The 20,688-nt window shown below is 52.2% G+C and overlaps 2 protein-coding genes across 4 annotated transcripts in view; both read right to left on the bottom strand.

Annotated features, from left to right (window-relative positions):
- Positions 1-4,632, bottom strand: part of Crybg2 (crystallin beta-gamma domain containing 2) — a 30,565-nt gene extending 25,933 nt beyond the window's left edge. For all 3 annotated transcript variants that reach the window (XM_028888226.2, XM_037203047.1, XM_037203048.1), the window contains exons 1-2: positions 4,257-4,632; positions 1,779-1,848 (exon numbers count right to left, since the gene is read on the bottom strand). In XM_028888226.2, the coding sequence (XP_028744059.2) occupies positions 1,779-1,848; positions 4,257-4,531 (345 nt within the window). In that variant the 5' untranslated portion in view covers positions 4,532-4,632. The remainder of the gene's footprint in view (positions 1-1,778; positions 1,849-4,256) is intronic.
- A 671-nt stretch (positions 4,633-5,303) lies between these two features.
- Positions 5,304-16,235, bottom strand: Znf683 (zinc finger protein 683). The gene is made up of 5 exons (XM_028888218.2): positions 16,161-16,235; positions 14,336-14,546; positions 9,372-10,042; positions 7,314-7,442; positions 5,304-6,315 (listed from the first exon to the last, which is right to left on the bottom strand). The coding sequence occupies exons 2-5, from the start codon at positions 14,505-14,507 to the stop codon at positions 5,998-6,000; spliced, it is 1,290 nt and encodes a 429-aa protein (XP_028744051.1). The 5' UTR covers positions 14,508-14,546; positions 16,161-16,235; the 3' UTR covers positions 5,304-5,997.
- Positions 16,236-20,688: the final 4,453 nt, after the last annotated feature.

The following is a 20,688-nucleotide window of genomic DNA, read 5'->3' as shown; positions in this document are numbered from 1 at the left end:
GAAAATGGGGCAGGACCCTGGCCAAGCCCTTGTTCTCCTATCTTACACTGGGGGAAACTGAGGCCCGGAGGAGACAGTCACGCAGCAGGGAGGTGAGGCCTCCTTACTCTCGGGCACCACACTCTGCCCCTATGGCTAAGGGACAGCAGTGGACCCAGCTATACCTGCCCTTCCGGCAGCTTCCTCACAGCCCTGTTGCTGATCTCTCCGAGTCCCCAGCCTCTGGCCCTAATCTAGGGATTAGGGAATGTGTGGGCACAGCTGGCGCAGCTGCATACAGCCTCTGCCTGCTCCCAGCCACCAAAAGGCCTGCAGCCACTTTCCTTAAATCCTCCCAGTCCCAAGTTCCCACAGTATGCCCGGGAGGACGCATGTGGGCATAGAGATACACACAGGGCATGAGGGAAGCAAGGGAGAGCCCCCATCCCAGTGCCAAAAGGGGGCAACCCCTGGCCTGTCTTTTGTCTTCCCTGGGATACTGCCTGGCTGTGGGAACAAGGGGGAAGAGGGTAAGAACCCAGACCAAAATGGACACTGGCCTCACACCACCAGTTTTCAAGGACGGACTTGTGTCCTTGGCATTGGGAGAACCAAATCAAGGGCAAAATCCCACCTAGCAGGGGCCTTTGACTCCTTCATCCTTGTTTGTTTCAAGACAGAGTCTCACTATGTAGCCCTGGCTGTCCTCACTATGTAGACCAGGCTAGACTTAACACGGAGATCTGCTTGCCTCTGCTTCCCAAGGGCTGGAATTAAAAGCATGCACCGCCACTGTCCAGCTTGATTCCATCATCTTTAAATTACTCATTTATGAAACAGATATGGCCTCTCATTCCCCAGGGCTAGACACCCAGAGACAAGAATGATCATGGAGGCAACCTGGGCGTGGATTCCGGCTCCACCACTTGCTAGCAGAGGTAGACCACTCACATCTTCACTTTCTGATATGTCGGTATGTAAACCGGATGTGATCATAGCCGTACCCGACTCCTGAGGTGTTACACAGATGGTTCAAGATAATCCGCAGGAGCACCCAGTTATACAAAGAGGAGCAAAGGACCTCTAGAGGAGGTGGGTGTCTGTTCTCCAAAGGGAGAACCCGTCACTGTCCTACTCATGGCTCAGGTCCCCACTGCAGAGAGGGAAACCATCCAAAAGATTAAGCCACAGGCCTCGTATCACATCTTTAGGGTTAGGGCAGGAAGCGAAGAAGAGAAGGCCTAGAGGAATGAAGGTCAAGGGCACTGGAGGAGCAGGACGCCCTGAAATCAAGCCCTGTAGCTACATGCCTCCCCCAGCACCCCAGAGCACACATTTATTTTTTTTTTAAACATTTCATCCTTTTACTCATTGGATATTGATTTTATTTTTAAATTATGTGTACACGCATGTGTCTGCGTGTAGATACGTGCAGGTGTCCACGGAGTCTAGAAGATGGGTGTTGGATTCTTTGAAGCTAATGTCACAGGCACGGGTTCTGGGAACTGAGGTAAGGCCTTCTGGAGGAGCAGCAAATGCTCTTAACCGCAGAGCCGGCTCGCCAGCACCGAATGCACACGTTTTTGACACCCAGACCCTGCGGTGACCTTCTGCATCTATTACTGAATTCCTCCTCTGATGGAGGCGTTATTGTGTCTTTTGGCAGAGGAGGGGACAGATCTCCAGGGCCACACGAGGCAGTGGAAGCAGAGGGAGAGCCCACAAGTCTGGGTTCCACCTCCGGCCCAGCCCCCCAGAGCTCCTGCCCCCACCCCCTCCCGCACTTTGTGGTATCCTACCTTGAGGCTGACATCGTGGTTGCTGCCCTGATCCTGAGCAAGGTCAGGGCAGCTCTGGCCACCCCAGGGCCTGGGGAGGAAGCACAGGGGCAAAGAATCAGCAGAATCCTGCTGTCATACCGACCGAGGCTAGCAGCCCTTTGCCCACCTAATCCAGGGCCTACAACTCTGCAGGATGAGCCACTCAGACCTTTGGAGAAGGCCTACCAACTGCTTCCTCTGCTTCCTCATCGCTTCCCCAACACACACACACACACACACACACACACACACACACACACGCTCTCTCGCTCTCTCTCACACACACTCATACACACACACACACACACACACACGCTCACACAGATACACAGACACATACACGCACTCTCATAGACACATTCACACACTCACACACATGGCACACAGACTCACACTCATACACACTTTCACACACACACAGTTTCACATACACAGACACATTCTCATACACAGCACATACTCACACATACAGAAACAGACACATACACTCCATACACACAGAGACACACACTCTCATACACAGACACACACACTCTCATACACACAGACACAGACACACATACACAGACACACACTCGCATGCACACACACACTCACCCGACAAGAGAACAGTGCCTTGATGACTTTAGTGTTTCCTGTTTACCAGGACCCTCTGGGTGCCAGGCTCAACCCTAGGGTCTGTGCCTATTTGCTAGGTCTCAGAAAACTATCAGGTGTCTCTGTACTTCAGATAAGAAAAACAGGCCCAGAGAGTCAGTCACTTATTCCAGAGTACACAGCTAGAGAGCCTTAGAATAAGGTTGCCATGACTACCCTACTCAAAGCTTGATTAGATATTGCATGAGTGGGAGAAAGATTTAGAAGTGTGTTACCAAACGGTCGGCCCCTCTCCTGAGTAATCAGCAGGGATCAGAGGCCTGTGCCTCAGTTCAGGGTCCCATTCCCACGGCTGGTAAGAATGGGGTCCAAGTGAATACCCAGCATGCATGTATCATCACGCTGGCCCTGACTTCCCTCTCCTGCCCTCCGCACTCCTGACTCACCGCACCCCAAGCCAGCCTCCTCTCTGAGTGTGGAGGGGTGGGGAGAACCTATCGGGCCTATAGGGCAGGTTTCTGCCAGACAGGGTAAGGGCAGGGTGTGTCTCCCAGGTGGGGGTGGGCAGAGCGCAGGCAGGGTGTAGACACCCCAGGGCACACTCAGGGTATCTGGCCCCTCCCTTCTGTAGGATGAGAAAGCACTACAGACCCCTCCCCTCTGCCCCCACCACGCCCTCACCCCTCCTGGGCCAGGGCCCAAAGACAGCTGCGTCATGATAAGATCTAGACAAATTGCCCAGTAACTGCATAGACATATAAACACCCAACACCCAGTGCTATCAGCACACCCACACGCTCTGCTCACGCAGGGCCTGTGAGCTGCAGGGGCCTCTGGGATCTTCACTGTCCCCTGGGAGCCATCAGGCTCAGCCATCCACAGGGCAGGCTGCTCTGCACTCAGACAACCCACCACGAAGGGCTCAGAGAGGCGAAGGAACTCACTCATGTTACTCAGCCAGCAGGCAACTATGGGTAGCAGCCTACCATCGTGGCTTTCCCATCTGGCCATCTCCGTAGCAACAGAGCTTTTGGAGAAGTGAGTTCAGAAGTCAGCCAGCTAAGGGACCTGTCAAGGCTTCACCTCTTCCCAACTGTGTGACTTTAGGTGGGTGACTTCACGTCTCTGAAACTCTACTTCTGAATCTGAGTCACAGGGGATCCACGCCTCACAGGACTGCCGGGAGGGTTGCTTCAGAGCATTCAGGGAAAGCAGGAAGCAAGGGGCATGCATATAAAGGTTCATTGTGGGTACAGCCTAGAGCCATCTCCAGGTTCCGGGATGACCGGGAAGACCATGTGTGGTGTCTGAGGGCAGCGCCAGCTCCAGAACCTGTCGGACTCACCACAAAGGACCACAAAGGCCAGAGAAACATTGGCCTGTGACGTGAGAATCAAAGTCCACAGCAGATGGCCACAGCAGGCAGCAGGAAGAGGTAACAGGGTAGAAAATCGTTGATAAGCAGCAGCTTGCCTGACAGGAAGTTCTCAAAGTTGCTTTAAGTTTTTCAAAAAATAAAAACAAAAAAGGCACAGGACAGTCCAATGTAATGGAGCATATTTGTAAATCCCAGCACTTGGGAGATTGGGCGGGGGATTGTCACAAGTTCGAGGCCAGAGCTGCTCTATACACAATTCATTACATGAGGATACCTTATCTTCTAAAACGAAAAATAAAAAGTCCACGGAGAAATTCCACAGTTCACAGACCCAAATCATGGCACATTCTCACGTATATTTCTGTGCTCTAAGATACTCGCGTGCTGATTTGAACTCCCGTTAAATTTTTATACACACTAATCCCAAACGCATATCCCTAGGCCAGGGACGCCCCACCCAGCCTCTCTCCATCTCCCCTCACCTATCCGGGAGTCTGGCCTCCTTTGAGATCTTGCCCCTGCGCTCCCTTCGGCCCCCTAGTCCAGTCAAGAGCTGGGCGAGGCGAGCACCGAAGCCCCTGCGCGGCTCTCTCATGGCGAGATCGAGGTCTGGGGCTTGAGCCGGCGGCGGGGCGCTTGGCTGCAGGTGCCACTGGGATCCGCTGTCCAGGCAGAGAAGCGCCTCCTCCGGCCCGTCCCCCTGAGCAAACAGCAGCCTCGCTCGCTCACACGGGCCGCGGGCGGGGACCTGATCCATACGTCGTCCGTGCCCTGGGCCTGCAGATGCACCTTCAGAGGATCATGCTCACCCCAGGTCTCAGTCCAGATCACTCCCACACAGACCACCCCCTCCCGAGCTCCTGCTCTCTGTTCCGTCCGCCCTGCAACTTCACGCCCCTGGGGATGTCGGAGGTGGATTTGTGTGAGCACTCGGGGAGCTAGACCTGAGCAAAGACGAAAGGAGAATGAATGGGACCCGTTGGGGCCGGGGAGCGGGACCGAGCCTAGGAAGGTCTGGGAGTTGCTACTGCACTGGAGCGGAGCACGGACAGGAAGCGGGTGACTCCTGCTAATTAGGAGGGGCCTCGCCCGAGGGCTTGGCATCCCCGCTCCCCAAAGGTGTGACAAAGGTGAGCGGAACTCGAACCTTCGTTGCCGGCGCGGCCGAAGCCCACCTTGCCATCGCTTGAGGGACTCCCTAGGAGGGTTCTGTCTTGTCTTGGAGCCACCTACGTGGAGTAGGATTGTCTCTCCTTATGGAGATGAGGAAGCCACACGAAACCAACGGAGGCGAGACTGGCGCCCTCTGCCGCAAGTCGGCCAAAGGAACCTCACGGTGGCTAAAAATGAGTCATTCTTCACAGCCTTCCTTTATGGTGGCTCGAACCTGATCCTCCCCGGCAGTTCGCTTTCCCACCTTATGCCGCCTGGCTCACGCGTGGAGGAAGGGAACACTTTGCACATCTAAGGGGATCCCCTGGAGATGGGCCATCGAATGAGTTGTTACCCAACTCTTTTGCCGGTTCTTCCCTGTCTGTAGTGTAGTCCTAACTGGCTGGAGACCCCATTGCCCTCTGGTCCCGGTACACAGGGGACACCATGATTCTGGGTCACAAGAGGACAGGAAGATCTGTGTCTTTTCTCACCCTCATCCCGTGGAGATGGCAGGTAATACCAGCTGACCTCTCTACCTTGGCTGAGTAGGAGCTGAGTTAGAAAGTGGCAGGCAGGACCCAGGGACAATGGGAAAGGTGTTGGGTGAGGTATTCAGGAAGGAGGGCAGCGTGTTCCGTGCTTGGGCTGCACACAAGTCAATTCTTGCTCCATTCTCTGGTGACTTCCAGGGGCTCTTTGTCCATCAGACCTGGCAATTAAGTGGTTGATAATAATCTAATGGCTGCGAGTCCTCCTGCCTCTGAGGGCACTGCCTTCATCCAGTCCTGAAAGGCAGCTCTGTCCATTGGTGAGTTGAGATGAAGAGCTCAGTCCCAGACAGGTCACAGACAGGGAGTGGAACCCAAACCCAGCCTGAGGAAGATGGCTGCACGTACCCACCCCATATGGGCTGTGTGCCCTGCCCTGCTCCCAGGTGAGGGATGGGATCTGGCCAGGTGCATGCAGACATTCCCCTCCACCAGAGATGCTCAGCGGGGCTTGACTCAGCACCGAGAGAATCTTTTAATTGCCAACACTCCGTTCCCAGAGAAACCCTTGCACCACTGCTCAGGCCGGCTGCCCTTGCCTTCCCCGGGACACCGGGGACTCCTTGACCTTGTCCACATCCCAGCCCATCTTCTCTGACGATGCTTCCACAAGATCTAGTGCTCCTTGGTGCCACTGGGCAAGGCAGGTGAGAGAGGCGAGGGGCAGGTGGGTGTGGGCCAGGGGCCCAGGAGCTTGCTGCCCATGGTGCTGCAGCTTCAGATGGACATGCGGGGTGAAGCGACCGGAACAGATGTTCCACAGCAACGGCTGGGCCCCCGAGTGGTGGCGGAGGTGGCTCTTGAGGTTGCTGGAGCTGCTGAAGCGTCTGCGGCATATCTGACAGCGATGGGCACCCACGTCATCCCTGCCCTGCAGCCGGCCCAGGGCCTCCCTCCCCAGCCCACCCATCCTGGACACACCTCCCCTACCCCACATCCCTGTCAACGCAGATCAGAAGCTTTTCTGACTGTTTCTCCCTGGGACCCACGGCAGGGCACGTTAGAGCCTGGCAGGCTGAGGCCGGCATTCTCCTTTTGTTCCCTCTGAGTTTCTTTCTTTCTCTGTCAGTACTAGATAGGCACTGATTCCTAACCTCATTAGTTAGGGAGGACCAAATAAGGTTAGTCACTTCGGACCCTGATGCCAGGGGCTGCAGCGTCAGTGGGTGTGGTCAGCATTTACTGGGGAGCTGGTCAAGCCAGGAACTGACCGTGCATAGTCTTCCCAAGAAGCCTGACTAGACTGAACACCGGGGAGAGAGCAGAGGCTCAGAGGAAGGAAGCCTCTAGCCAACGGCCACACGAGTTGGGAGGAGAAGCTGGGATTTGAAAAGCGGTCTGACTTTGTCGCTTAGACTCAGAACCACCACACTGCTCTCATTTCTGCCCCTGTGAAAGGAAGAGTCCCCCTGCCTCTGCTCTCCCCAAGAATGAGGGCAGGCTCAAGCAGCTGCACTGAGCCAATTGTTTGCCTGTTTGGATTCTTTGCATGTGCTATGGCTCCTTCAACAGCCCAGGGAGGCCGGCAAGGGTGTGCATGCTCCAAGATCTTCAACTTCAGTATTCTCCATGCACAGACGGGCCGCTGTATTTTCTCCTCCAACACCACACATTCCAGTGGCCCGCCCCGTGCTCAAGTACACACACAGACAGACGCACACGCGCGCACACACACACACACACACACACACACACACACACACGCTCTCTATCCTCTCCTCTCCATCTTACTTACTCGGGATTGGGAAACAGAGGCGGCCCAGGTGCTATCCCCCCAGGGACCTAGAACTCCTCACCCAGCTGCAAGTGTGCCTGTGAGGGGTAAAAGGGTCTCACCCGGCACTGGTGGGGCCGCTCCCCGGTGTGTACCAGGTGATGCTTCTGCAGGTGGGCCAGCTGGGTGAACCTCTTCTGACACAGGGCACACTGAAATGGACGCTCCCCACTGTGTACACGCAGGTGGACCTAGAAGAAACAGACCGTCTAACAGGGCTCAGAGTCCACTCCAAATCTCCGCCCACACCCTCGGCGGGATCCTTTGCTGGCATCCAGGCCTTTCTATCACCTCCCCCAGACACTACCAATACCCAGGACACTCTCATTATTTGGTCTGCCCTGTAGCAGAGATTCAGGAGGATAGATAAGGGGTACACCAGATACCCCCTAGAATAGCTACTTAAAGTACAATTCATAGACCAGCAGCTTCGGTATGACCTTGGGAGCATACTAAAAATGCAGTCTATGGGCTGGAGAGATGGCTCAGTGGTTAAGAGCACCAACTGCTCTTCCAGAGGACCCAGGTTCAATTCCCAGCACCCACATGGCAGCTCACAACTGTCTGTAATTCCAGTTCCAGGGAACCTGACACCCGTGGCAAAACACCAATGCACATAAAATAAATAAATTTTTAAAAATGCGGAGTCTAGACCAGCTGAGGCTGGAGCCGGGGAATCTGCAGGTTTTGTTAGCTCTCCGAGCGGTTTGAGGTTTGTTAAGGCTTGGAGGATCCAGCTGTTTCCCCGGTAGCTGTAACCTGCACATAGCTTGTGGTCTTGGCTAACAGTGAGGGCCCCCACGGCCATCCCCTGCTGCATGATGTACATGATCACACCTACAGCATCAGGCCTGATTTGTGGGATCCCACTTGAAAAAGGTTGTTTGTAAGACTGTGGTCTCGAGTCTCCAAAACCTACCCATTCCCCCTTTTTGATCTTCAGAAGTAAGAAAGAGGCTCAGCTGGGGACCCACAGAGGATGCTGTCTGGGAAAGAACTTAACAGTTGATGACAAGAGACTGAAATATAAGCTCAAACCCACTACTCAATTGTGGTTACCTTGAATTCCTGTCTGCTAGGGGCCTCGATGTCCCGTTCTAACTTAAATAAAGTGCTCTCACAGACAATCTCTCAGGATGGAGGAGACTTTGATGTGCACACACTCACCCTTTATTTCTTGAGAAGGACCTCCCTATGTAACCCTGGCTGTCCTGGAACTTGATATGTAGACCAAGCTGGCCTCCAACCCACTGAGATCTGCTTGCCTCGGCCTCCTAGGTGCTAGGGTTAAAAGCCACCACACCTGGCTTTTTTTTATTTTTATCTTTAGATGGTGTGGCAGTTTGAGTGAAAACAGCCCTGGCTGTGGTGACTCATACCAGGACTTGAGAGGCAGAGGCAGGTGGATTTCTGAGTTCAAGGCCAGCCTGGTCTACAGAGTGAGTTCCAGGACAGCCAGGGCTACACAGAGAAACCCTGTCTCAAAAAACAAAACAAACAAACAAAGAAAAGAAAAAGGAAACGGCCCCATAGGCTCATGAAGAGTGGCACTATTAGGAGACGTGGCCTTGCTGGAGTGGGTGTGGTTTTGTTGGAGGACTTGTATCATTGGGGGCAGGCTTGGAGGTCTCACAAGTTCAAGCCTAGACAGTGGCTCACTGTCTCTTCCTGCTACCTGAGGATCCAGATCCAGAACTTTCAGCTCCCTCTCCAGTACTATGTCTGCCTGCATGTCACCGTGCTTCCGAATAATGGACTAAACCACTGAGCTGTGGGCCAGCCGCAGTTAAATGCTTTCCATTATAAGAGTCGCTGTGGTCATGTGTCTCTTCACAGCGACGGAACCCTAAGACAGGTGGAGTCTCATTAGCCCAAACTGGCCTTGGACTTCTGCTGTCATCCTCCGGCCTCAGCCCCCTGAATGACAGAACCAAAAGTATAATGCACCACCAAACCCAGCTTGTCCTGTCTTTCCACCTGGGTGAGCCTCAAGGCCACTTGGCCCTAGGAGATGCCCGGGAGTCACTTCCGGGTTTTAGGACTTGATTCTAGAAGCAAGGGGAAAGGCAGGAGACTCGTTAGAAGATTGGAGGGGATAGCAGGACCCAGAGCGCTGATACCTTCAGGTTGGAGAGCTGCCCAAAGTTCTTGCCACACACGTTGCACTCATAGAGGATTTTACCATTCTCTTTCTTCAGAGGGTAAGGCAGGGCTGGGACGCCAGCCTGGGAGCCTGGCCGCTTTGCCGGAGCTACCACACCAGCCTGTCCTGGGGAGAAGGTGGAGGCCTCTCTAAAGCTCTGACTCCGGACCTGGGAGTGCAGGGTGTGTCCAGCACTCCGGGAAGCCCCTGAGTTGAGAAGCGGGGGCTTCTCCTGGGTGATATGGGGCCCAGCACCATTGGCTGTCATAAGCAAGCGGGATGTGGCCATGGTGGGGTATGAGGTGTCTGGGGACAGCATGAGGAGTTGCGGACCCTGGACAGAGGGTAGGGCCCCATAAGTGAGTAGGTAAGGGGGAGGCAGGAGAAGTGGGTACCCAGGGAAGACTGGGTAGATGTGGAGAGGGAGTTCCTTGGAGACGACAGTGGGAGAGAGCCAGGGCCAGAAGGTCAAGGGACTGGGACTCTTCCTGTCCAGCCTGACATCTGGGGAGGAGCTGGTGTGAGGAGGGAGGGGCAGGCAGAAGTCTCTTTCTGGCTGGCTTTCCATCTCTTCTCTGTTCACCGAGTCCTTGGTTGTGAGTTTCTCGTTGTCCACAGAGTCTTCGTGCAGGCCTGGTGGCTGGTGCTCTGAATCAGAAAGGGAAGATGATCAGGTCCCCTGCAGTCTGGACTGAACATCTGTCCCCTCTTAAGCCTGCCCGGCTCAGAGTTGGGAAAGAACCTGCAAGATGATGAGGCAACTTTGGCTGGGCACTTCCCTCTGCCTCTGAGACTCAGTTTCCCCTCCGCTACTAAGCCTGTAATAAAAGCTACCAGGGTGCAGGGAACACCTGACAATTTAAGGGGGAAAAAACTGTAAGCAGGTTACTAGACATCCGGGAGAAGGGTCAGGTGCACAGCCCACTGGACATGGGGAGGAGAGGTCAGGTGTGCAGACAGATGAACCGAAGTTTAAGGGAGAGGTCCCACGTTAAATACATAAATTTGGGTGCCACAGGTCAAGAGGAGGTCACACAAGGATAGCAAGGGGCAGCTGCTGAACACGTAACTAAATTTGCATTAAAGTAATTTAGTAAAATATTCAGTTCTTTGTTGGGCATGGTGGTACATGCCCATTATAACAGAACTTAGGATATCCAGCCAGGAGAATCAGGAATTCAAAGTCATCCTTGGCTGCATAGTAAGTATGAGGCTAGCCTGGGCTACATGGGACCCTGTGTCAATAAAAGCAAACAAAAAAAAATAAAAAATAATAGGGACCCCAAAATGGCTCAGCAGGAAAAGGTGCACCCAAGCCTGAAGACCTGAGTTCAAGCTCCGAAACCCACAGGGTAGAAGGAGAGAACTGACCCTGCAGGCTGCCCTCTGACCTCCACATGTGCACCATGGCATTCGCGGGTGTATACACACACACACACACACACACACACAGACACACACACACACACAGACACACAGACACACACAGACACACACAGACACACACACACACACACACACACACACACACACACACACACACACACACACACACACACACACAGACACACACAGACACACACAGACACACACACACACACACACACTTTTTTTTTTTTTTAGACAGAGTCTCACTGTACATCCTTGCCTGGCCTGGAACTCACAGAGATTTGTCTGTCTCTGCTTCCTGAGTGCTAGAATTAAAGGTGTGTGCCACCTTGCTCCGCTACTAAATAAAAAAAAAAAAAAAAAAAAAAAAAAAATGTTTAATGTAATAAAAAAATTAAACAAAACCAAACAAACAAATTTAGTTTTTTAGTTGTATTAGTACTAGCCACATGTAAGGTGCACAGTAACACACACCTGTGTCCCCAGCTGCTCTGGTAGCACACACCTGTGAACCCAGCTGGCCTGGTAGCACATACCTGTCCCCCCCCCATTCCCCCCCCCCCCCCCGCTGCTCTGGTAGCACACACCTGTGACCCCAGCTGGCCTGGTAGCACACACCTGGTCTGATAGCACACACCTGTGTGTGTGTCGTGTTCCCCCCCCCCTCTGGTAGCACACACCTGTGACCCCAGCTGGCCTGGTAGCACACACCTGTGACCCCAGCTGGCCTGGTAGCACATACCTGTTCCCCCCCCATTCCCCCCCCCCCCCCCCCGCTGCTCTGGTAGCACACACCTGTGACCCCAGCTGGCCTGGTAGCACACACCTGGTCTGATAGCACACACCTGTGTGTGTGTCGTGTTCCCCCCCCCTCTGGTAGCACACACCTGTGACCCCAGCTGGCCTGGTAGCACACACCTGGTCTGATAGCACACACCTGTGTGTGTGTCGTGTTCCCCCCCCCCTCTGGTAGCACACACCTGTGACCCCAGCTGGCCTGGTAGCACACACCTGTGACCCCAGCTGGCCTGGTAGCACACACCTGTGACCCCAGCTGGCCTGGTAGCACACACCTGTGAACACAGCTGGTCTGGTAGCACACACCTGTGACCCCAGCTGCTCTGGTAGCACACACCTGTGACCCCAGCTGGCCTGGTAGCACACACCTGTGAACCCAGCTGGCCTGGTAGCACACACCTGTGACCCCAGCTGGCCTGGTAGCACACACCTGTGACCCCAGCACTCATGAGGAGGAGGCAGGAGGAACATGAGTTCAAAGTCAGCCTGGGTGATACAGTGAGGGAAAAAAAGCCACCAGGCATTGACCAGCAGGGTATGGAATATTCACGTTGTTGCACGAATGTCCTTTGAGCAGTACTACTCCAGATAAAGAGAACAGGACTGGAAAAGGGAGAGGACATGAGTGAAGAAGACAGGAGATGAGGAAAAGGAAGAGGAGGAAGGGATGGAGGACACATTGGGAAGACTGGGGACAAGAAAGAGAGGACATGGGGTAGAGGAGACAGTTGAAGACTGACCGTGAGCTGTGAAAACGTGTAGGGTAAGAACAGGAGCAGGCATGGAAAAGACAGGTCAGCCGGGGCTGGGCAGTGCGGGGGTGGGGGGGTGTGGGGGGGAGTAGGGGGAAGTGGGGGGAGTGGGGGGTTAAGGCTAGGATGATAAATATTCAAATACTAGGCCTGGAGCTTGGGTCATAGCTCAGCGGCAGAGTGCTTACCCAGCATGTGGGAGACTCTGGGTTCTATCCCCAGCACGGGGTGGGGGGAATAACACCAAAAGGGGGATCTGATTATCCGCTTGGACCCCCATTTACATCCTCGATCAAAAACTCTTTTTTGAAACAGGATCTCTCTGATATGTAACCCTGACTTTACTGGGACTTGTGTAGCCCAGGCTGGCCTCCAGATCAGAGATCCACCTGCATCTGCCTCCTGAGTGCTGGGATTAAAAGTGTGTGCCACCAAACCTGGCTCCCTCAATCAGGTTTTGTTGTTGTTGTTGTTTTTGGTTTTTCGAGACAGGGTTTCTCTGTCTCGCTTTGGAGCCTGTCCTGAATCTCACTCTATAGACCAGGCTGGCCTCGAACTCACAGAGATCCACCTGCATCTGCCTCCCGAGTGCTGGGATTAAAGGCATGCACCACCACGGCTTGGCCTCCCTCAATCAGTTTTTTTTTTTTTTAAATAATTTATTTAACTTTATTTTATACTCATTGGTGTGAAGATGTTGGTTCCCCTGGAACTGGAGTTACAGACAGTTGTAAACTGCCTTGTGGTGCTGGGATTTGAACCTGGGTCCTCTGGAAGAACAGCCAGTGCTCTTAACCACTGAGCTATCTCTCCTGCTCCCCTATATCAGTTTTAAGGTGCTGTTTCACTCTGTGTTCTGTGCTAGGGTCCTGCTGGGGTCCCAGAAATAAAAGACAGAGCAGGTCAGTCCCTGTCCTCCAGGCGGCCTCAGAGTATTCCCATACAACAAACCTGGAACAGGTCTAAAAAGATCCTGCCTCTATAGACAAGCAAACCCGTGGATGTGCCTAAAGCTGGGGAACTAGAAAGGGTAGAGGCAGAACTCAGGCCCAGCTGTGCGCCCCATCCAGTGCTCCTGTCATCCATCTTAAAAGACTTGCTCAGCTGGGCGTGATGGCCCATGCCTTTAGTCCAGCGCTCAGGAGGCAGAGGCAGGCGGATCTCAGGAGTTCGAGGCCAGCCTGGTCTACACAGTGAGTTCTAGAACAGCCAGAGCTACACAGAAAAACCTTGTCTTGAAAAACAAACAAGCAAGCAAACAGAAGACTTGAGCAGTGAGTGAGAGTACCTCCTGCACAAGATGAAGAATTAAATTCAAATCCTCAGCCCAACTTCTGCCCACCCCACGCCCCAAAAAATCCCAGCACCAATATAAAAGTCCCTTCATGGCTGTGTGCAGGATCACTGGGGTTTGCTGGCCAGCCTACCTTCAGGTTCAGTGAGAGACCCTGTCTGTCTCAAGAGACTAAGGCAGAGAGAGAGAGAGTAGGATTGTGGACAGCCTCCTCTGGCCTCTACACGGATATGTATCTTACAATTACATACACATGTGCACACACACACCACATACACATGCACATGCAAAAATTAATCGGCAAAAATGAACATTTATATTGAAGAACGTAGACAGAAAGGCTCAGGTATTTGCTACCCAGTCTGACAACATGATTTTGATTCCCAGGATCCATAAGGTAGAAGGAGAGACCTGACTTCTGCAAGCTGTCCTCTGCGCATGCCTGTACACATAACTAACTAAATAAATGCAAAAAGAATTAAAGCCTGCTCTAGCCCAAACATTCTAGGCCAACAGTTATCCCCACCTGACTATACCAGCTGCTACGCTGCCGTCTTGAAAGGCCACAGGCAACTCTGGCCAGAACCCCAACACCAAATGTGGCAGGAAAGTGTGCCTGAGGCTCTGTCCTCATCCCCATCCCAAAACCCATGTTCCCTTCAACCCGCCCACAGAGCTCTGAGGTCCAGCCCCAGGCCCCAGACTCACTTATGTTTGAGGCATCCTCTCTGAGATCCTGTGGGGTCATACTCAGGAGTGTCTTCTGCAGGGCATAAGAATACAGGTCTGAGCCTCGTGGGCAGGCCGGCAAGGAAGATTGAGCTGGTACCAGTGGCAAGGGACACATCCAGTTGGCCCAGGACAGGTCGTGAGTAGCCATTGCGTCTGGAAGTGGCTGAGAAGTATCAGGCGAGAAGACCTGGGAAGCAGGGAAAAGGCCTAATAGCCCAGGACTTGGGAGTCTCTTGCACAGACACCCCAGTTTGGTTTCTAAAGGGAAGAAGCTAAGCCATGGATACCCATATCTTTCATTCAAATGGCTCCCCTCCCTCCTCCAAAGGTTTCCTTATCCAAGGGCTTCTTTTTTCATTGACCTCAGACTGTCCCCTCTTCCCTACATAACTTGTCCCGTTCTCCCTCCACACCCCCACTCCTGATTGCCCTGGTGTTCGTCTGTGGTGTTGCTCTGAATGGGACCAGAATGAACTTGGGCAGAAAATCCTCATCCAAGACTGCAAAGGCCACAGAATGGTTCTGAGCCCCCACGAAAGTTCAAGGCCATGGTCATCCACACGTTCTGTGTGGTCTTTCCCTCTTCTTGCCGATAGGACAATCTGAGCCCTAGAGCATGTCCACTCTGGAGTCTCTGCCTGGAGCAGAAAGGTAAGGGCTTGGCCCATTCAGGCTTCCACCCTTCCTCTTAATTTGGCAGACATGCTCAGGGAGAAGGGCATGTCCCATCCTAGCTGGTCATCTTGCCAGAGCTGGAAGCCCAGGCTGGGGGACAGGGAGTATCCCGAACCACCCAGAAGTCTTGTGGTAACCACCCAACTGGGCAGTTGGTTTTCCCTTCATGTTCCCACTCCCAGATGGGGAGAACGGGTGGGTCAGGTGAGCTGTGAGGCACACTCACTGAGATGAGGCTGTGTGCGGGTCACTCTCTTCCTGGCCTCAGTGTCTCTCTATGAGAAATGAAGGGCAAAGGACGAGAGATGGAGTCCTTTGTGCATGCCTCGCCTGTGTGAGGCCTTGGGTTCAATCTCCAGCAACACCTAAGCTGGGCATAGTGGAGAACACTGTAATCCCAGCACTCGGGAGGTAGAAGGGGAAGGGTCGGGACTGTAAGGTCATCCATGGCTACACAGAGTGGTCAAGGCTATGTGAGACCTTGTCCCAAAAATAGTAAAGAGAAATAGATATGTCCCTAGCTAATGTGTGACAGCTGTCTTAGTCCTGACATCTGGAAGCCAATGACACTTCCCTGGAAGGTACAGAAAGGATATTAAATGAAGAGCAAAGTCCTTATGGGGGTTCTGAGGGAACATTCCGGATTCCTCGAGGTTATCGAGAATCGAGGAGCCTGCCTTTTCCATAGAGATCAGGACCACAGCAACCAGAGGCTCCTACCATCCAGGCTCACCCAGGGAGCTTTTCTGGGAAACACCAGAGTCTTGTGAACCTTAGTTGTTTCGGGTCAACTCCCTCAGCAGCGGTGAGGCCCTAGAAAGGAGAGGCCCCAGGTGCCGCCTGCCTAGCCTGACAAGACGATATCCCAGTGCTCGGCTGGCTGCCAGTCAGCACCCTGCTGCTCTGCCATCTTCTTCTGAGGCCACACAACACAGAGGTCAACTTAGCCAGGCGACTGGCACCTCACCCCTCCCGTCCTAAGTAGCCCCAAATGCCCCTCAGACTCCAAAACCCTCAACCCAGGGTCCCAGCCCCACAAGCCCCTGCTCTTTCCCTCTCCCAACCCTGCCTCAGGTCTCAAATACCACGGCCTGGAAGGCACCAGCTGGCCATGTGAGCTCTTCACCTGTCCTGCAGCAGCCCTCTCCGGCTGGGAAGGAAGGAGGTTGGGCAGGCGGGCAGCAGAGCCTGTGTCTGAGCGCCCGGGGGTGCGAGAGAAGACAGGAAGACGTAATGCGTTTGAAGTTGCCTTAAATAGGCCTCCAGGAAAGAAAGAGAGGGTTCAGAGGGGCTGCCAAGGGCCCTTTGGTTCTAGGGCATGGTCTTCTTGTTCGGATTTTCTCTCTTTTTGAAACAGGGTTTCAGTCAGGCAGTGGTGGTGCATGCCTTTAATCCCAGCACTCAGCATGGGAGGCAGAGGCAGGCAGATCACTGAGTTTGAGGCCAGCCTGGTCTACAGAGCGAGCTCCAGGACAGAGAAACCCTGTCTCAAAAAACAAAATAAATGAAATGAAATGAAATGAAATGAAATGAAAGAAAGAAAGAGAGAGAGAGAAAGAAAGAAGGAAACCAGGGTCTCCCACAGTCGAGGCTGGCCCTGAACTTCCAATCTTCCTTCCTCTGTTTCCCGAGCAATGGTATTAGGGGCACGTGCACTATGCTCACCACACCAGGATTGGGGTATGAAGTTTGGCTGCGACTGTCCCCAGCCTCTACTGATACAGTATGTTGCTACTGTTGTTTTGGGACAGAGTTTCATGGAGCTCAGGTGGCCTCAAACCCCCTCTATAGTCTGGGCTGGCTCTGAACCCTGATAATCCTCCTGCCTTCACCCCCTAAATTCTGAGACTGCAGCCATGCACTTCCACAGCTGGCCTTCTGTTTGTCTGTCTGCTGCAGTACTTGACCTCTGTGCAGGGTGAGGCACAAGGCTCTCCCACTGCAGCTGTGACAACCAGGAATCCAAGTGACACTCACTCTGACTAGAAGATGAAGGAACAGGGTCCAGGTCAGACCTCCCAAGCCATTTAACCTCCCCACCCTTTAAATATTTTTTATATTATTTTATGTGTATAGTGTTCTGCCTGCATGGATGCCTGTGAACCTTGTGTGTGCCGTGTTCACGGAAAGTCAGACGAAGGCATCAGATCCCATGTAGATGTGGGGAATTGAACTCAGGACCTCTGGAAGAGCAGGCAGTGCACTTAACCTCTGCGCCATCTCTCCAGCCCCAACTGTCACCACCCCCTTCTTTTTCTTGCCTTGTTTTTATTTTTATTTGGTTTGGTTTCTCGAGACAGGTGTCCTCTGTGTAGCCCTGGCTGTCCTGGAACTCTGTCCTCGAACTCATAGAGATCCGCCTGCCTCCGCCTCCCGAGCACTGAGGTTAAAGGCCTGTACCACCACTGCCCTGCCTTTTTCTTGATTACTGTGCAACAAAACTTTTATTAACTTTTTTTTTTTTTTGGTTTTCCGAGACAGGGTTTCTCTGTGTAGCTTTGCACCTTTCCTGGAGCTCACTTGGTAGCCCAGGCTGGCCTCGAACTCACAGAGATCTATTTGCCTGCCTCTGCCTCCCAAGTGCTGGGATTAAAGGCATGCGCCACCAATGCCCAGCTATTATTAACATTTTTAACAGAGGCCCAGCCATTGCTGAAACTTGCAATTTCTAAACGGAAATTGGGGCAAATGAACCAGTAAACAGATGAATAGACATTGTTGATTTTGTTTTAAGACTTATTTTTAACTGTGTGTGTATGTGTGCAGATATGTGCATACGAACAAGTAAGCACCCTCCTGGAGCTGGATTGACAGCTGGTTGTGAGGCACCCAACATGGGCGCTGGGAACAGGAAGTGCTCTTAACCCATGAGCCTTCTCTCCAGCCCCTAAATTTTGATTTTAATCTGTGTGTGTGTGTAATTATGTGATGCATGTCGGCTGCTCTTTCTCTCTCCAGCACTGTTACTGCCTCTCTTGGTTCACGCTGTGCCCCAGCACACTAGTCTCCCACACACATTCATGGTATGACTTTGCAGAAGTGTGTGTGTTTCCTGTATGGCCTTCCCCTATTGGCGGACATGAAGATGAAGCTTCCTGTATGGCATTCCTTATTGGTGGATATAGAGATGAAGCTTCCTGTATGGCATTCCTTATTGGTGGATATGGCATTCCCTGTTGGTGGGCACGGAGATGAAGATTCCTGTATGGCGTTCCCTGTTGGTAGGCATGGAGATGAAGCTGGAAGTGCCCCCAGAGTCAACATGTGGAGTTGTTAATCCAGCTGTGCTAGATTTCATCCAGCTGGATGACTCCACGTTCGTAAATCCCCAATCTTTCTTGTTTCTTCATCTGTCAATCTCTGCCTCATGGAGCTTTGTCCAGGATTACTCAAAACAATCAGTGTAAAGCCTTTAGGATGGGCCTGGCCCCCAGCAAGCACTTGGAACAAGGGAGTAGCTGTTGGTGTTTTACATCACCCTTTGTCTTTTGCAAGGCAGGGGCCTAAGACATCTTCCTAGAGGGTTCAGATGGGCAGGGCTGCATGCACTTGGGTAGCCTGAGTTCTGTTTTATGGCTTTGCTCATTAACCCCTTCCTGGCTAGGGGCCACTGCCCTCATGCAATGCAGTCTGTCCCAGTCCAGGCTGCACAATGCCGGCACTGCACCTCATGGCATGGCAGCCCTCACCGTGTGCCAGCAACTGGGTACGAGATTTCTACAAGCTTTGCCCACCCCATCAGTACCATGACCCTTCAAGATGGATGCTATTGTTCCCATTTTACAGGCTAGAAAACTGACACTCACCAAGAGAAAGTGATGCACTCAGCATCACAGAACTCCAAATTTGAAGGCAGAACAAAGGGTGGAAAGGAGTTTGTTGGTTGTTGTTATTGTTATTGTTATTATTATTATTATTATTATTATTATTATTATTTTGGTTTTGGTTTTTCGAGACAGGGTTTCTCTGTGGCTTTGGAGCCTGTCCTGGATCTCGCTCTGTAGACCAGGCTGACCTCGAACTCACAGAGATCCACCTGCCTTTGCCTCCCGAGTGCTGGAGATTAAAGGTGTGTGCTTTGGCAGGGGTTCGAGGCGAGCCAAAGGGTACAAAGATGTAGTTATACCTAGAGGTGGAATGAGAAGGATGGCTAAGAATATTGGAGAGAGCAGGGCCTAGTGGTATGATCCAGAAGTTGAGGCAGGAGGATCGCAAGTTCTAGGCCAGCCTGGGAACTCTAAATGAAAAAAGAAAGGGTGGGGGAGGAGGGAAGGAGGAAAGGAAGGCTGAGGCAGGAGAGAGGCTGGAGAGATGGCCGAGCAGTTAGGAGCACTTGGTGCTCTGGCAGAGGACCAGAGTTGAGTTCTGGCACCCACAGCCAGCAGCTGGAAACCCCTGTAGTTCCACCGCCAAATGCCCCAATCCCCTCTTCTGGTCTCAGAAGAGCCTGCACACATGTGCACAGACACATGCACATAAACTTCACAAAATCTTAGCGGGGCCTGCTGGTGCACGCCTTTAATCCCAGCACTGGAGAGGCAGCGTCAGGCAGATCTCTGTGGGTTCAAGACCACCCTGGTCTACCTAGAAAGTCCTGACCAGCACTGTGAGATCCATTGTATCCCCCAAAAATTTTTTTTTTAAGATAAGAAAGAGAAGGGCTGGAGAGATGGCTCAGAGGTTAAGAGCACTGCTTGTTCTTCCAAAGGTCCTGAGTTCAATTCCCAGCAACCACATGGTGGCTCACAACCATCTGTAGTGAGATCTGGTGCCCTCTTCTGGCCTGCAGGGGTGTGTGCAGTCAGAACACTGTATACATAATAAATAAATAAATCTTAAAAAAAAAAAAAAAAGATAAGAAAGAGAAAATGAATGGAATATACTGGGAATTAGCTATTAGTATTAGATTTTAGCTACTTCTTGTGTGTGGTGTTTGAGATTGAACCAGCATCTTTTTATCTATTTTAAGTACATTTTTATGTGTGTGTTTGTTTTGAGACACAGGTTCAAGTAACCCTGGCCTTCAACTCACTGTGTAAGACAAGCTGGTCCTCTTTCCTCTACCTCCCAAGAGCTGGGATTACAGATGTGGCCACCACACCTGGCTATTTTAGGTTCATTTACCATACTCATACACAGAAGGTCACTATGAGGTGATTACTGTTAATGTTGAGTTGATGGCTATTATTTGACTGTAGTAACCATTTCAATGTATGAATTTGGGTATATACAAACACATAAAAAACTTATTATATGGGGCTAGAGAGATGGCTCAGTGGTTAAGAGCACTGGCTGCTCTTCCAGAGGACCCAGGTTCAATTCCCAACATCCACATGGCAGCTCACAACTGTCTGTAACTCCAGTTCTAGGGGATTCAGCACCCTCACACAGACATGTAGGCAAAATACCAATGCACATAAAAATAAAAATTAATTTTTTTTTTTTTTTTTTTTTTGGTTTTTTTCGAGACAAGGTTTCTCTGTGTAGCTTTGCACCTTTCCTGGGACTCACTTGGTAGCCCAGGCTGGCCTCGAACTCACAGAGATCCGCCTGGCTCTGCCTCCCAAGTGCTGGGATTAAAGGCGTGCACCACCACCACCCGGCTCAAAATTAAATATTTTTAAAAGAAACTTGTTATAAACCTTTATATATAT

Source organism: Peromyscus leucopus, chromosome 2 (genome assembly GCF_004664715.2).
Source record: "Peromyscus leucopus breed LL Stock chromosome 2, UCI_PerLeu_2.1, whole genome shotgun sequence".
Lineage (NCBI taxonomy): Eukaryota > Metazoa > Chordata > Mammalia > Rodentia > Cricetidae > Peromyscus > Peromyscus leucopus.
Note: the sequence above shows the minus strand (reverse complement) of the source record. Positions and strands in the feature narration are given on the sequence as shown.